At 45.7% G+C, this 16,366-nt stretch overlaps 2 protein-coding genes across 11 annotated transcripts in view; both read right to left on the bottom strand.

Annotated features, from left to right (window-relative positions):
* Window positions 1-16,366, bottom strand: part of DHRSX (dehydrogenase/reductase X-linked) — a 189,269-nt gene that overhangs the window by 140,334 nt on the left and 32,569 nt on the right. Inside the window, exon 1 of one of the 5 annotated variants that reach the window (XM_015848643.3) lies at window positions 13,536-13,744. The exons of the other annotated variants lie outside the window; for them this stretch is intronic. Within the exon in view, the coding sequence (XP_015704129.2) occupies window positions 13,536-13,647 (112 nt within the window). The 5' untranslated portion in view covers window positions 13,648-13,744. Of the gene's footprint in view, window positions 1-13,535; window positions 13,745-16,366 lie in introns of those variants that run through there. 5 annotated transcript variants of the gene reach the window in all.
* ZBED1 (zinc finger BED-type containing 1) overlaps window positions 1,237-16,366 on the bottom strand; it is a 47,697-nt gene continuing 32,567 nt past the window's right edge. For 2 of the 6 annotated variants that reach the window (XM_015848623.3, XM_015848632.3), the window contains exon 2: window positions 1,237-6,110. In XM_015848623.3, coding sequence (XP_015704109.1) covers window positions 3,975-6,059 — 2,085 coding nt within the window. In that variant the 5' untranslated portion in view covers window positions 6,060-6,110 and the 3' untranslated portion in view covers window positions 1,237-3,974. Of the gene's footprint in view, window positions 6,111-6,213; window positions 6,261-12,295; window positions 12,693-13,022; window positions 13,263-13,535; window positions 13,745-16,366 lie in introns of those variants that run through there. The other 4 variants (XM_015848598.2, XM_015848607.2, XM_085551140.1 and 1 more) reach the window with 4 other exon arrangements.

Genomic DNA, 16,366 nt, shown 5'->3' with positions numbered 1-16,366 from the left:
TTAACATTTCAGAGTCTGAAGGCCTCTCGTTTGAGAGCAGTTTTTGCAGCAGCCTTTGATCTAAATCAAATTTTATGGTTAAGAAAGATTTAAAGCAGAAGATAAGCTGAAAGATAGGAGAGATAGTGCTTTCTCTTTTTAAGGCAAACTTAATTCCCTTGGGGCAATTTAACCCAATTGCAGTGGCACTGAGAATTACTGTGGAAACAGGAGAAATCTATTGAATCGATTTTTATTGTTTCACCTAAAGGAAATGTTTCTATATGTAAAATTATACAGCAAGTGCAGGGATATCTTGGAATTCCAGTTTCAACAAGAGGGCTCATTAGAAGGGCTCTAGTGAGATACTTTTAAGGCAGACATCAATTTACACTGCATCTTTAAATTCTAGCTTCAGAACTAAATAATACTTCTTTTAAAAGAATAAAAACCATTTTTAAAAACAAGAGCCAGACTCCTCAGAAGTACTGCAGGAATCCCAACTCCACTGCTTTGGAAAGCTATGTAAGTAATTAATTTAGGGGCAGGAAACACTTTGTTAAGAAGCCTTAGCAACACAGTGCCTTCATTTCAGGAGAAACCCTGATATGCTGCTGCTACAGAAACTTAATGTGCCCTTTCCTTTTCCATCCAGAACATGATGCCCTTACATCATTTAAACCAAGGAATCAAATATATAGCTTGCTGGAAAGATTCACCTTTTTAACCTCAGTTTGGTCCTGGGTTCTCCTTTTGGCTTTGTCATTATCCCTGATGGCACAGAAAGACTGGTTGGTCAACAAAACCAGTAGTGACATGATGCTGGTTCTAAGAACCCACACCTGACCCATCACATTTTAACCCTGAGCTGCACAATGAGTAACTCTTCTTCTTCTGACTTAACATACGTGTTTTGAAAGCATACTTCACAATTCACATTTCCAGCATGGAAGTACTCAGAAGCTGAAGTTCCTCTACTGCTTCTCCACAAAAATATCTCAGTTGTATCAGAAATTAGACAGTGGGTTCACATTAGTTGTCAAGAAAAATGAATGTGAGTCTGACTTAACAGCCTAATTTGGAAAGGTACCCTGGGCCCACCCTTGGCAATAACAACACGGTTTAACTCATGTTGTAGAAATACATAAATAGCTCTACAACTTTGTTTCTCCACCCAATCAAACAACAGAAAATGATGTCTTAAATGAAAAACACCACACATGTTTAAGTAAGAGAAACTGTCTAAACTTCTGACACTTTTCATCTTCATATTTTTTTTTTAATCCAAAAGATTTGTACATTTTTTTATTTTTTTTTTTTTAATAATAACTTACAGGATCAGAAGAAAAATAAATGCATAGCTTCAAAACCTTGTACTATAATCTCCCACTGTTGCAGAAGAGTTCAAAGTCATAAAGTGCTGCAGATATGAACACACGTCAGACAAATATTCTAGTAACTAACGTATTTTGTTCTGGTTTATTTAACAGTATTCCAGGCTTAGAACATTAAATAAAAATCTCACAGACAATGAGTAGGACTAACAATGGCTTTGTTCTTATTTCTTTTTTTTTCTTTTCTTTTTTCATTTTTTTTTTTTTAAAGAGAATGTTGAGACATCTCCATTGACCCAACTAGTTTTATTTTGGATACCAAAAAAATAAATAAAAGGACGCAAGGCAGAAGGGAACAGTGCCCCACACAGCTGAGTAGATGCACGCAGGAGCAGGCCGCAAGCCCTGCTGTGTACTTAGGCACAGCAGGCCATGCACACTTTGTGCCAGCAGTCTGAAGCTCCCCAGTGGCTACCAGTAATGAAAATAAACCAGACAGGTATTCTTACATGATGCAGTGACATGAAGGAGGGGGCAGAAAAGAGGGACCTGCTGCACCTCACTCCTTTCCTTGATTTGGCTTTGTGGCCCTCACACGCGTGTCTGTCACACCATGCATTCATTCTGCAGCATGGCCAGTCACACCCAGCCACCCCAATCATGCCACAGAGGCCTCTGATCTGTCAAAACTACTAAGCCAACACATAAATAACATGGTTTGGTGACATAAATGATGGTCAAATTGAATACATTTTCACATGTTCCTTCTGGCCAGTGTCTTCGTACAAATACACGTCTGCAGATGCCATGGTGAGAACAAAAATTGAGCTGTCTTCTCCATGTGCGACCATCTTCCACACACCTCTCTTCACATTGGCTATGCTTAGCGTGCTTGTGGACACACAATGCCATTGAACATCGGCATTTCCCACAGCCACCCTAGTCAACACACATGTGTTTCTTTGGTCCGAGACCACAGTGGGGCAGCAGGGCAGAGGTAGCTCTTCACAGCTGGGCACAGAACTTCAGAATTTGTCTCAGAGGCTTTTATCAATTCCTTTAAGCACCAGCAGGAACTGGTGCGAACTAGGCAAGAGCAGCCCTCCCAGCACAGCTCTAACAGGAGGCTGTGAGCAGGAGACAAGAGGCCCACCACACAAACACAGCCACTGAACTCCTCCCAAGCCTCACAGAGAAGTGCTGGCTACCATCCCGCTCAGCGCCAACTGCAAAAGATCATCATGTTTGACCTGCAGTATTTCATAAGAGACACAGGGTTGGGCTTTTTTTCTTTTTTGTTTCCCTTTTTTTTCCTTTTTTTTTTTTTTTTTTTTTTTTGTCGAGTTCTCAAAAGGGCTGAAAACACTTAGGCCCACAGACACACGGGAAGCAACTGCAATACATAACAACTAATCAGAAACAGCACTCAAATGTTAGACTCCACTCTACAAACTGAATAAAAAAAAAAAAAAAAAAAAAAAAGGAGAAGAAAGAAACATTTTAAGAGCTAACATAACAAGAAACAGTCCTAAAGACTCACTAAATACATGTGGGGAAGTGGAGGGTCTCCCTCTTTTAAATATATTTACATAATATTAAAAGTTTTTATATTGCTTTGTTCACCAACAAAATTCTCTATGCTACCCTGGACGAAGTTCCCATTTAAATTAAAAGGCTAAGGAATTTATAACACACACACACTGGTAACCTATGGCTCTGGCAATGCCTCCTGCCATCTTTGTCACCTCTCTCCATCTCAAGGGCCAGATGCCTTTGATGCTTTGCACCTCTGACATCAGCTTCCACATCTGCACAGCAACCTTGCCCAGACCCAATTCATCTTCTAAAAGCAGGACAGACTACAGCCAGGGCTTGCCTGGACAATAAGGGCTTTGCCATCTAGCCACTACAGCTCAATGGTAAAACCTGAGCAACGCGGACACAGTAATACCAGTCTGGAAACGTTTATACCGTTTACACCACACTGGAAAGCCAAATAAATTCTCAAAGTATAACTGCATCCACACTACAGCCAGCACAATGCCAGTTAAAACAGCAGCACAGTCCCTTAACTGACAGAATCATACCGGCTGAACTTTTCTAGCATAGACCAAGCCTAAGACATGAGGTAGTGAAAAAGAAAATCAGGCTCATGATCTTTTTTCATTCTTTATCATCAGTACACTCTAAAAATCCTGGCTGCTCTGATTTATGGAATTGAAAAATAATGTTTTAAAACTCAAAATTTAAAGCTAGCATCCTAAGTCACATGGGATTTATAATTAGAGGCATCAATCTATTCAAATTCCCCTGCGTAGGGTTCTAACTCAGGAAAAATATTTTCATTATAGAAAGCACATAAACATGTGTTTCTCTTCCAGTAAAGTAAGCAGAAGGGAAGCACAAGGCTGTGTGCTCTGAGATCTGGGCCACAGTCAGAAATCACGGTCTTTGTAGAATTTATTTCCTCATTCATTTCAGTGCTGTTTAATCACAAGTCATTCATGTTTTAAGACAGTGGGAAAAACACAGACAATGGAAGCTAAATCAAGTTCGAGACAACTGTTCAATATTTACAGCATTCATAGCATAAACAAGTATTTTTGGTAACTTATGACAAATACCTTTTTCTCTGTTATTAAATGCACTGTGGCAGTCCTGTCAAACAAACCCACTGTCTCGGATATTAAAGAAATTGTTGTTTACGTTTACCGAGTCATTTAAATTAAAAATCTGTTCCTGTTCCAAACCCCACTCTCCTTCATCTTCATCTTCCGGCTCTGCCTCCGACCCATTCCGAGTGTTTTCATACAAAAAGATCTGCTCGTCCACATGCGCTGGGGCCAACCGGTTTCTCTTTGCGCTGACAACATTAGCAGAAGAACCAAAAAGGCGTTCGGGAAAGACCCTCGTGGCCAAAATACACCAGTATTTTTGAAGAACCTTTGGTAAAACTGGAAACAGTGCTAGTCTGTCAGACCACCACTTTAGCGGGTCTTCATTCAACCCAAGGACTTTTTGAGACTTAAAGTTGCTCAATTCCTCAACAATCTGAGCATGCCACTCCTCCTGGTCTTCTACACCTCCTGTCTGGCAGAAGATCTCTGCAAGCATGTTGTTGATCACACTAGTGGGAGGAGGAGTGGAGATGATTAATTTTTTCACCGGAGGCTCTTCTGAAACTGTGAAGAACTTCTCCTCAGTCCGGAAAGTGTTCTCTTTGACTTTCTCCAACAGGCTTTTTGCTTCTTCCACCACTCTGTTTTCCACCTGCTGCCGCTCAAAGGCTGAAAGAAAAGGCAGTTTTTTGTAGCGAGGATCCAAGAAAGTGGCAACGTTGAGGAACATGTCTATTTCCGGGGTGTGCTGGTAGGTAGTTGACAGCTCCTTAGCTATTACTTCCTTCGCCATGCTGATTTCTTTCAAATCGTTCTCTTTGATGTTCAGGGTAGTGTTGAGAAGCATGTGGAGAAGGGGCTTCACCATACTTATTGTTGGGTACTTGGAAGCAGACATCATCTCTGCGACCTGTTTGAAAGGCTGCAGCAGCTCCACCAACCCTTCGATTGTATTCCACTCGCTGGCTTCCAGCATGAGGTGGTGATTGTTGCTGTCTTCCACAAGGACGGCCGCAATGACGAACTGCTGCTCTTTGAGGCGCTGCAACATGGCGAGTGTGCTGCCCCACCAGGAAACGCGATCGCTCACCAGCATGCAGTGCAGAATATTCTGCTGCTTCTGCTTCTCGCTCAGCATATACATCGCTACCGTAGACTGCTGAAAATACTCCACCAGTTTTCGGCACCTAGCAAGAAGGCTGCAGAGCTTCGGGAGCTGAAAAGCTTGTTGTATTCCGGCATTAAAAGTGTGCCCCAAGCAAGGCATTTGCACTGGAATATCTAGGAGAGAGCAAGCTTTCACAATGTCTTTGCTGTAGTCTGTGGTAGCGCCAAAGACTTTTGTATTGATCCCCCACTCGATGAATGTTTCATAGAGGACTCGTGTAATAGTCTCTGCAGTATTATCCTCTGGTACTTCAAATGTTTTTAAGCAACGTGAGTTGACCACCAGGCAGTTGGAATGACTACTACTGAGAAAGTGAACTGCGACGGTTACATATGACCTGTTCTGGTTCTCACTCCTCCACATGTCTGTGGATATGCCACACCACAGGACATCAGTGAGTTCTTTTAACACAATCTCTCTAATGGTGTTGTATTTTTCAGGAATAGCTTTTGTACAGAAATACTTCCGGCTAGGAAGTTCATACCTGGGATCAGCTGTTCTCAAGAGAGCCTTGAAAGTGGGCTCGTCAACAATTGAAGCAGGATACATGCCTTCACAGATCAAACTGCTGACTGCAGACGTCAGCTCCTGATGCTTTTTATTTTCGTAGTTCTGGTAAGTCTTCATGATGAGACTATCCTGAACAACCTGCTGCGATGATTCCGGCTTGATTTTTGAAAATGCAGTTGCAAAGGCCTCCCTCATTTGCTCGGTGTTACTTTTCACAAATTCACAGAATTCGTCGGGATGGTTTTTCTCGAGGTGGTAGGAAAGGTTGGAAGTGTTTCCCGAATAGGCGATCTGTGCCATGCAAATACGACAGTAGATTTTCTTCCACTGTAATATGCATCCTTCAGCATTGGTATCAAACCCAAAGTACTTCCACACTTTACTCTTTGCTCTTGGGTGAGCCACTAACTTTAGATCTGACGGGGAACCTTCTAAACTTTTATTCTCCATTGCTTCTTGGCCACCGTCCCACCTTTTGATCCTTCACTCATTAATGAGTACCTGATAAAGGCAGTAAGATAAAGATACAATGAGAAAGCACAAGTTTGACCACACTCAACTACTTGAAATCACTGTTTCTGTGAATATATATCAAGAAACCTACCTCACTTAATTACATTTGCAATTTTAAAGATGAGATTCGCAGGAAGTGTGACCTACAAGAAGCCCATTAGAATGTCAAAAATTTAAAAGGTTTTAAATACAGCACATTCTGCTGTGAAATTGAACTAAAAGACCCAAGTACATCTTGTCTCTGGAATTACATAATTCTTGGTAGAGAGCATGTAACATCTGCCACAGAGTTCACATGTTATTGTCACACAAGCCAGAAATGTGCTATAGCAATTTCTTGTCCCCTATGTTATGGCTAAGACTAACATTATCTAACATCCTCTATCCTAACAGTTAGCAAACTTCACTATGAATAGTTATTTCAAACAAAACTTGATACTGAAGGAGCAAAGGTTTTATTGTTTGTTTATTTCGAAAGAATCTCTGTTAGCCTGAACTAACTGTCCCAGGACTTGCCTTAAGAGGAAAAAAAGCTGTGATGCAAATTATGGCATTAATCTGCTCCTCTGAAGTGTAAAGAAGTTTTATAACAAAAACAAAAGGAAGTGGAATTTGAACCTGCATACAGATCAGCAATATGCTTCTGACGCCTTTCCTGTCCTCTTTCAGAAGCCAAAGCAACTGTCTGAAGTGCCAGTTCATACTTTTAGTTCCTGGAATAAGCACTATGCTATAATGACAGGAAGAGGCAGACAGGGAAGCACTAATAAAAGTTATTAACCACATCAGGTAGGAAATAATTTTGCTGTCTTTTCTTCTAAAGACTAAAGAAGTTTGTGGGAATGGTGACATGCTAGAAAAGAACACAGCAAGAAGGCAAAGCTTAGCAAACTTTACCCAAATATCCGTATGGGGATAGGCTTTTTGTGCAAACAGTCACAGTGTCCCTGCACACAGCGCTGGCAACAACCACCTGCCAGAGCTTACTTCTCTGAACCAAAAAGCCACGCAACTGCACCAGTGCACTCCTCGCACGACAACAGCCACAGCAAGCAGCAGCCCTTCACTAGGGTAGCAGGGAGAAGGAAGCCACCAGCCAACACTGATGTGATCTCCTCCATAAACAAGGAAAGAGCAGAAGAGAAATTGAAAGAACATTCCTGCAGCCATCCCGAAAGCAATGGGACTTCTCCCTTGCTCAGTAGGAGCTGCCTCTGTGCCAAAACGCATGAATCCCCAGGCAATAAAACCAGCTGGTTGGCAGAGGAAGAAAGGATGTGCTTTTTTTTTTTTTTAAACTTGCTGCAGGGGAACATCCCCAACAATGTTATGGATGCAGCTCCTCCAGCATGTCCTCCTCTGTCGATAAACATTCCCAAGAAAAGGTGTAACTACAACAGGTATTTTGCAGCACTCTGTGAATTGCTTCAATGAAAAAGCAAGTACGGGTTTACCAGGACTAAATATACTTATTTAAACACAGCTGTTGGTTTAGACTTAGAATGAGTGGTACACAGCAAGCGTTTAAATTATTAGATTTGGTTTTAGTATTCATGTATCTCAAGATTTACTTCTGTGTGCAAACTTCTTCTGACTTGGAAGGGGGAATGTTTTGACTACTCTCATGCCCTCTTCTGTGACTCACTCGGTGCTTTTTTAGTTGCCAGGATAAACAACTGATTCAACATGGTAATGCTCTGTAATTCTGAAGCAGCACCAAGGTATGCAATCTCACCAAAATTGATGATTTTGAAAGACAAAGTGGCGTAAGATATACTGATGTAACCCTACTATAACATATGATCATGTATTGATAAGGTACTCCAGTGTGTATTACTACTTTTGGTTTCCCCTGTTTCACTCCAAGATAAAGCAGTCTCAAGGCAGCACAGAGGCTCCTGGCATTTCATTAAATCTTTCTGTTTCCTTTGCAATTACATGATAGTTCCTGAAAGCAAGGAGGAAGGAACTGTAATAACAGAGTCGATGCATCTTTAAAGTCAGTACGACACACCTTGGATCATAAAAAGTTCATCACAGACTGATAGAGGACAAGTTATTTCATAGCAGGGGAGCGTTACAGACTCTCCCCACCCTTCATTCTTAAGCATGTTACAGCTTTACCATTATTTTCAGATGGATCTGGCACTGGTGCTGGTGGCACCGAGCAGCACTGCCATAGTTAAGGACACATCAGTGTAGCATAGCTGAAATTATTTCAACTTATTCTAACAGCTCTAATATGAACTGTTAACCAGCCCTGCCTCTCCTTGTATAGCGTATAGTCTAACCGACACTACAAAAAGGCGCCTATTTTTCTCAAGGTAGAGTTGAGTGTGCCCTCTCCATTGGAATAGCTGCAGCACCCACAGCCCAGGTCAGGCAGAAAGCAGAGAGGAGCGCAACCTGTCGCAGAGTGGCTGGCAGAAACCCTCTCCTTCAGCTCATCCAGCTACCCCCTATTAAAAAAAAACCCACTGCCACTTGGGTCCACTGCAAACCCTTTCACAAAAAGAAAGCTTTAAGGCTATAGAAGCATCTTTGGTTTTGCCCTTGAACTTCCACCCACACCAAGGCAGAGCACACACCTGGAGGAGCAATTGGGCTCCTCCGGTATGTTACAACCGGCCCAAACCACCACCATGTACCAGGACCAAGAACTTCAGCACTGATGGCTCGTTTACAGCTCTGCAACCTCTGCTGGCCTTGGGGATGACATCAGGAGGAGGAGGACTAAGAAAAGGAGGTGGAGAAGGAGGAAGGACTTGGTTTCCTAGGCATGCTCCAGCATGCTCCGTGCTTCCCACAGCCCTGGCTCTTCAGCCCCATATTGCTCTCATCTTCCTGAGGTCAGCAGGGCTGGAGGCCAAAGGCCCATGACTGAGGCACAGCTGGGTTTCCCCACTGACAGAGAAGTCACATCCAAAACCCACACAAACTGGCTTGTGAAAGCAGGGATTTGGCTGTTGGGACACACCAGGTGCACAGCCACCTTCCCTCTGCCCCCTTGTGCACATGTAGTAGTGACACAGGCTGTAGTTGCATGCTTTCATTTCTGCAGAACCCTTGCCTCATTCAGCACAGAGGCAACCCCAAAACTTGTGCTTCCTGACTTATGAAAGTGCCTAAATAATTATCTTACGCGCCTGAGTGGTGCGAGGGATTAAACATTAGGTGCGATTTTATTTTTGCTTACATTCAGTCCTTCCTGCACCATGGTTTCATTGCCCATCACTGGAACAAGGAGTCTAGCACAACCCACAGTTAGTATGACTTTGAGGAGGAAATGTTTCATCTATCCTTAAGCTTTAGCCATATAAAGCAAAAGCCCTCAATAAAGGAATTAAAACTAGGAGACAGATGTTCTCAAATTAATATTTCCGTGATCAATCATAAATTGAACTCTGCACAAATTATGACACTGATTAACTATAAATTGAGGCAAGCAATATATATGATGTTTCAATCACTTTTAAGAAGAGTTTCAGTCAGCTTTAAGGTCTGGATGTGGCTCTGGGCAGCCTGGTCTGGTTGTTGGCGACCCTGCACATAGCAGGAGGTTGGAACGAGATGATCACTGTGGTCCATTTCAACCCAGGCCATTCTATGATTCTCCTGCTCTTCACTCACACTACAACCCTCCTCAAAGAGGGTCTTCTACGCATCAGATACTGCACTTAACTGCTAAACTTCAATCAAACCACAGGCACAGAAGACAAAACGCAGGAGGAAAGTGCCTCCCCAGGAAGCTTTTTAAAATACCAAAAAGCTATCAGTACATGAAAAATGTTACCAGCAAGAAGCCTTTCAGAGACCGTATTTCCAGTGTTACAGGCCGGTGTCACAATTAAAGTGAGTTCATCTTTTAGCAATTCATTGATTACATGATTTCTGTTTTAGAAGCTGATTACATCAAGGTCTTTATGCACACAAGGCATTTACGCTTTTTTTTCCCCTCCAATTAATTAAGTCGGATTTCAACAGTAAGAAAAATCAAGGCAATAATTCTTAATGAAGCTATTTTTTAGTCCACTGAAGACCTGTTATATGACAAGGGTTTTTTGGACACTGAACAATGAAACGATAGGTGAGGCAATACCAGACATGTAGTGATTTATTGTGGAAACAGAAGAGCAGTTTTTGCCAGCAATAAGCAAAGAGCATAATGAGATATCAAAGAGGAAAAGCCAGGCACAAAGCAGCTGCCAAAGCTCTGCTTGGTTACCTCCTTACCCCACAAACAGCCAAAGCTCCACATTTGCCAGCTGTGACATCAGGAAGCCTCCTGTGCTGGGCAGCCCCACTGTCCTGCCACCAAAGGACACAAAACCCACCCACTGGTGGGTTCTGAGCTCTGTATTCAGGTTTACCAGTGAACTTCATCACCTGATTACGTTGGGTCTGAGGAGCAGACATGCTGCCTCTCAGAACACGTCTTGTTTCAGGTCGATGCACTCCATTTGAAGAGAACAGTGCAATCCCATACTGTGAAGAGGAGCTGGGCGCCGCACTGTGCAGTGAGCGGGCACACCTGGCAACCTACACAACTGAGCTGCTTCCCTCTACTGAGCCTTTGCAGCAGAGGGTCCAGCCACAGCGCTAACGCAGCTCACCCCATGCATTAGCAGCTACGTCACCTACGCTATCAGCACCTAGAGAAGAGTTTGTAACATAAATGGCCTTTTCCCCTTTACTTCCACACATTGATCTTGCTCTGTGATAAAATCACTGCTTGTGCCGCACTTACGCTCCCAACTTTGGACTCGCCTTCCCTGTGCTTCAAGGTCAGAATTTCAACCGAACTTCCCCACTCTGGATCAGAAGCTGCAGGTCAGGACGAAGAGCTGGATCCTTTTGGCTCACAGCTCCAAGAAATTACTGACGCCTTACCCTGAATCTAGATTTAAGGGCTCAAACTGTCCTCTTTCCCAAAAAAGCTGTCTTGAATCCTACCTATAAAAACTAGATGAACTCCAGGAGGATGCAACAGAATAGATACTAAAGCATACAAGCCGAGAACACGCAACTTTTGACTAAGTTTGACTAAGAGAAAGACCTAGTTGGGTTTAGTTTGGATTAAAATCCTCAGAATCTCTCTGCTAAGAGTCAGAAAGCTTTTCCTGGAAAACGAGCTGTGCACCTTGCAGACAGAAGGGCTGCGCTTACATTGACTTCACTCACCTGCACAGTGCCTGAAGCCGAGCTACAGCCGTGCCCCCACCATGCTACAGGGCTATACCCAGGAAATGGGAACCCCGACAAATGGGAACAGCAGCTAAGCAGAAAAGATGAGACATTCCACCACCACCAGTGCCAGCCCTGCTACCCCCCCGGCCTTTCATTGCTCAGGGAATGGCTGCTGCCAGTGAGCATTTTTTCAAGCTGCAAGGGCAGCCCCTTGGAAAGACACAGGTGGTTTTAAACACGGGCACTGCATCATAGATTCCTGCCTCTAAAAAGTTCCTCAGTTATTTCTCACAGCAAGCACAGCTCACTGATCCAAGCTGTACTCAAGCACATCACAGAATCACACAGAATCACAGAATTGTAGGAGTTGGAAGGGACCTCTAGAGATCATCGAGTCTAACCCCCCTGCCAAAGCAGGTTCCCTATACCAGCTCACACAGGTAGGCATCCAGGCGGATCTTGAATATCTCCAGAGAAGGAGACTCCACCACCACCCTGGGCAGCCTGTTCCAGTTACATTGTAACCAACACTTCCACTTGTTGGCATGCTGCAGCCGCAATTTTGAAATCATTGCATGAAAACAAGGCTAATCTAGGCAAAAAACCTCCAACTGATAGGCTAGTTGGTTTCTAAAGCCCTAACAAGGGTTTGTAAAACCCTTTACAACTTTGTTAGGGTTTCTAAAACCCTAACATCAGGTCTGCCACAGCCCGGCTAAGGCCGGCTGACACATCCCCGATGCTACATGCACTGCCTTAATCTGTTATTTCCAAATTCCAATTTTTTTCTTATTTCTTATCTTTTTTAATAGCAGATGAGAATGTAACGCATGAAAACACTCGGGTCACATTTTCATCGCGGTGCTTCTCCTCGGTTCGGAAAAGATTTGGAAAGCATTACACACTCTAGGCACGATACCCGCCTTCACCCTGCCAAGAAAAACTAATGCTAGAAAAATGCTCAGATGACTTCAAACTGTACGCACATCTGCCTCTTTGTTGCTGGGGTTCTTCTACTTCTTTGCCTTGTTCCACGCTTGCATTTTGAGCTGATAAAGGACAACGTGAACCTGCTGTAGATCTATCAAGAGTGAAGAAAAGCAGAAGTGCTGCCCACGAAGCCACGTGCAGTGGAACGCTCAGCTTGCTCGGCCATCGGCCTCCATTGCCCCACACACCTCTATCCCAACCTACTCCTGCCCCGTCTCTTGCCTCAGATTTGTATCATGACCCTCGTTAAAACTTCCCACAGCTCAACAGCTGTCATAGGATGGCAAAGGCACTGTCCTGTAGGCAGAGTTATGCTGAGATCTGACGATACAGCACACATCCAGACAGACGCACTTTGCTGTAAGTTCGCAAAATCAGAAGCGTTCTCAAGTCCTAAAGAGAAATGCAAGAAAAGAGGAAATTCAGATGCTGTTTTCTTGCTAAACTCGAATTTTCTTTAGTCAACGTCAGGGGAGTAAAAAGAGTCATTGCCGAGCACTTGCTGATCAAAAATCAGAAAAGAGAAAAAAGAAAAAGAAGAAGAAGAAGAAGAAAAGTAACTTCTCAGTGCAAATAACTGATCTGGGGAAAAGTAAGAGTCACTCTCACTAACTTGGCTGGTGATAGCAAGGCTACAGGGGCAGGGAACGAGGGGCAGGCTGGGCTACGAGGAACCGTGGCCCGGACACGAGTCCCGCAGCAACCCACCCTCCGAGCACCTACCTGGGCCGGAACACACTCCGCCCCGTCGGTCTCCGGACCTGAGCTCTGTGTTAGAGCGTCCAAGAACGACAAGAGGAAGCAAAGAGAAGAGCCAAGTGCCCACGATCTCCCCACGCCGCCTGCGAGGCCGCACTCGGGCCGGCGTGCAGCCAGGAAAGCAAACAGCCGCCCCGGGCCCGGCACCCCGCCCCGCCCCGCGTCCGGGGAAGCCTCGTCCCGCGCTCCGGACGGAGCGGTGGGGCCGGGGGCGGCGGCGAGGGCGGGGCGGTGGGGGCGGGAGGGCGCAACGGGCCGCGCCCCCCAACCCCCAGCCCGGAGCCCGGAGCCCTCCGGCCCGAGGGGGAGGAGCGTGGGGCCGGGCCCGGACGGCGGCGGCGGGCGAGCGGCGCCCCCAAGGTCGCGGCCGCCCCTACCTCGGCGGGAAGCGGCGACCAAGTTTCCCCGGCGGGCGGCGGTGCTGCCCCCCGTCCCGTCCCGCCCCGAGCCCCCGGCAGCGCCGGGCGCGATGCTCACCTGGGGTCGGGGGGCAACGCGAGCGGAGGCGGCGGCGCAGCTGGTGCAGGATGACGGCGAGGCCGGCGTAGTAAACCCTGAGCATGGGCAGCAGCGGAGACAATAGCGACATGGCTGCCTGCCGCTCCTCGGCGGAGCGGGCAGCGCCCGTACGGCTCCCGACGCGCGGCACGGAGGTTCCGCCGGCGGCAGGCCAGGGGGCGCGGCTCGGGGCGGCCCCCACCCAGCGGAAGGGAAAAGGGACGGGACGGCGAGCGAAGAGGGGAGGGGAACAACGAGAGGGAGGTGCCGCCGCTGTCACGGCAGAGCTCGGCCCAACGCGGCTACCGCCCTTCTGGGCATGTGCGGCGGGGGAAGGGCCATGGCGCAGGCACGGGCGGCTCTGCTTGGAGCGGAACGTGGGTATCGGTGGCCGTACCGCAGCACTGGGGCTCGAGGGAGGGTCTCACCCGTCGGCCTTCACCGGACAGCGGTCAGCGCGGTGCCCGCTAACACCGCCGGGGCTGCGCTCCGCCCCGCGGGCATGGAGTGTGAGCGGCACAGCTCCCCTCGCTACGGGCAGCGGACACAGCCCGCTCGGTGGGCTGGAGACGGCATCGAGGGAGTGCAGCTGCGGAGACAGCCTGAACTGACTGGGAAGTGGTTTTAAGTTAAAAGAGGGAAGATTTAGGTTGGATGTTAGGGGGAAGTTCTTCACTAGGAGAGTGGTTAGGCCCTGGAACAGGCTGCCCAGGGAGGTTGTGGATGCCCCGTCCTTGGAGGTGTTCAAGACCAGGTTGGACGGGGCCCTGGGCAACCTGATCTAGTAAATGTGTATGTTTGGTGGCCCTGCCAGGCAGGGGGGTTGGAACTACATGATCCTTGAGGTCCCTTCCAACCCGGGTCATTCTGTGATTCTGTGAATGTTACCCGGACGCTTTTACAGCCATTGCAAGTCATGTCTCATATCTCACAAGTTTTGCCAGTTTAAAATAGAATGATTTGGGTTGGAAGAGATCTTAAAGATCATCTAGTTCCGAATCATGTTGCATGTGTGGGCTGCTACCTATTAGATCAGGCTGCCCAGGGTCCCATCCAATATGGCACTGAATGCTTCCAGTGCTTCACCCCCCTCTCAAAAACATCCCCAACATCTAATCTAAATCACCCTTTTTTAGCTCAAAGCAATCCCCCCCTTGTCCTGTCACTGTCTGTTCGTGTTTAAAGGTGGTCTCCCTTTTGTTTATAAGCTCCCTTCAAGTACTGAAGGCTGCACTGAGGTCTCCCCTGAGCCTTCTCCATGCTGAACAATCCCAACTCCCTCAGCTTCTCTTCAAAGGAGAGGTGCTCCAATTCTCTGAGCACTGCTCATGTGCCCAAGTTTACCAAGGTCCCTTTGGATGGTGTCCCTGGCCTCCAAGTGGACACAGGTCTGTTGACAACAACCCTTTGGCTGCAATCATCAAAACAATTCCATATCCATCAAACAGTCCAGCCTTTGAAGCTGTAACTCTCTAATTTAGAGATAAGGATGTGGTGTAGGACCATATCAAACGTCTGGGTAGATGATATCACTTGCCCTTGGATTAGATAAACAAAATCAGTTGAAACTTAACGTTTCAGAAGAATTATATATATATATATATATACACCAGTTAACAGTGTAACTTCTATTGGATAGCTCTCAGGAATATGCATCAAGTCAAAGCAGGCCGCATATTGGCTCCGGGTCAAAAACAATCATGTTATGTATCTTTGAATTTCTTCTCTTTTTATTAATGCATGGAATTATGCAAACATAAATAATAAACAGAAAATCACGCAGTCACATCAATGAAAGTTTCGTTCCTAATGTGTATTGTTCTCAGCCGTGCATGTAGTGGTAGGAAGAGCATCAGAAACAAACATGAAAGAAGAAATGCTGATGTTTAGAGAAGGTGTATTATTCTTTCCACTTATCTCAATAAAAATCAAACCCCTTCTCCTTCACGCTGAGCAGTCCTTACGTGCTTTTCTCAGAACTGTAGCATTAATGAATGCTCTTTGCAACTTGAAGCTGTGAAACTTGCCTACAGTGTATTTACACGATCTGGATATAAATGTGCTGCACTTTCTCAAGTTTTCCAGTCTAAGAAAATCAAGGCATATTCAAGCTGTGGAAATAAATGCTCTCCTGTCCTTTGTCGGGCAGTGCTTAGCAAAGAATTAGACCGAGGGTGAACAAGTGATGAACTAAGATTAAGCTCCTACTGGTTCCAATACTTCTTCTCTGTTACAATTATTTTCAATCCTCTGTGATTCATAAAAAGGAAGAGGTAAATTTGTTTAAACACCAGTTTGGTTTTTTTTTCTAAAGGCTGGTGGGATGCGAAGGAGGAGAGAGAAGCATTAAGATCAGCCATATGTTTTAGATTCTTTTCAAACAGTATCATTCTAGATTTAATTTGTATTTCCCCTTCCACAGTTTTCATTTGTCGCCATCATTACTCCTTATTGATATGCTGTCGGTTTATTTTCTTGTAGTCACTAGCTGTGAAGCTCTGAGTATTTGGGCTGGAGTCTTGCCCGTCTACTTCAAACACCTCACTGAGATGTTATTACCTTGGTGAAACGTTGAGTGTGTGAGCCCTGGAAGGGACACGGTAGTAATCTAATCATCTCAGCTTTCTGACACGGGCAGTGGCCAGAAAGAGGCACTCGTGAAGATCTACAGAAGATGTCTGCTGCCTCCAGCGTGCCTCAGGTGCTTCCCTCTTTCTGCTGACTGCAGAAGTGAACTCACGCTACCAGCAGGTGAAGCCAGCTTGTGGCTAGAGCCCAGATAGCCTCCTGGAAAGCCATTGGAAATACCA

Source organism: Coturnix japonica, chromosome 1 (assembly GCF_054131305.1).
Source record: "Coturnix japonica strain WE chromosome 1, WE-NBRP24, whole genome shotgun sequence".
In the NCBI taxonomy this organism is placed as follows: Eukaryota; Metazoa; Chordata; class Aves; order Galliformes; family Phasianidae; genus Coturnix; species Coturnix japonica.
This window is presented reverse-complemented; position numbering and strand designations above follow the sequence as displayed.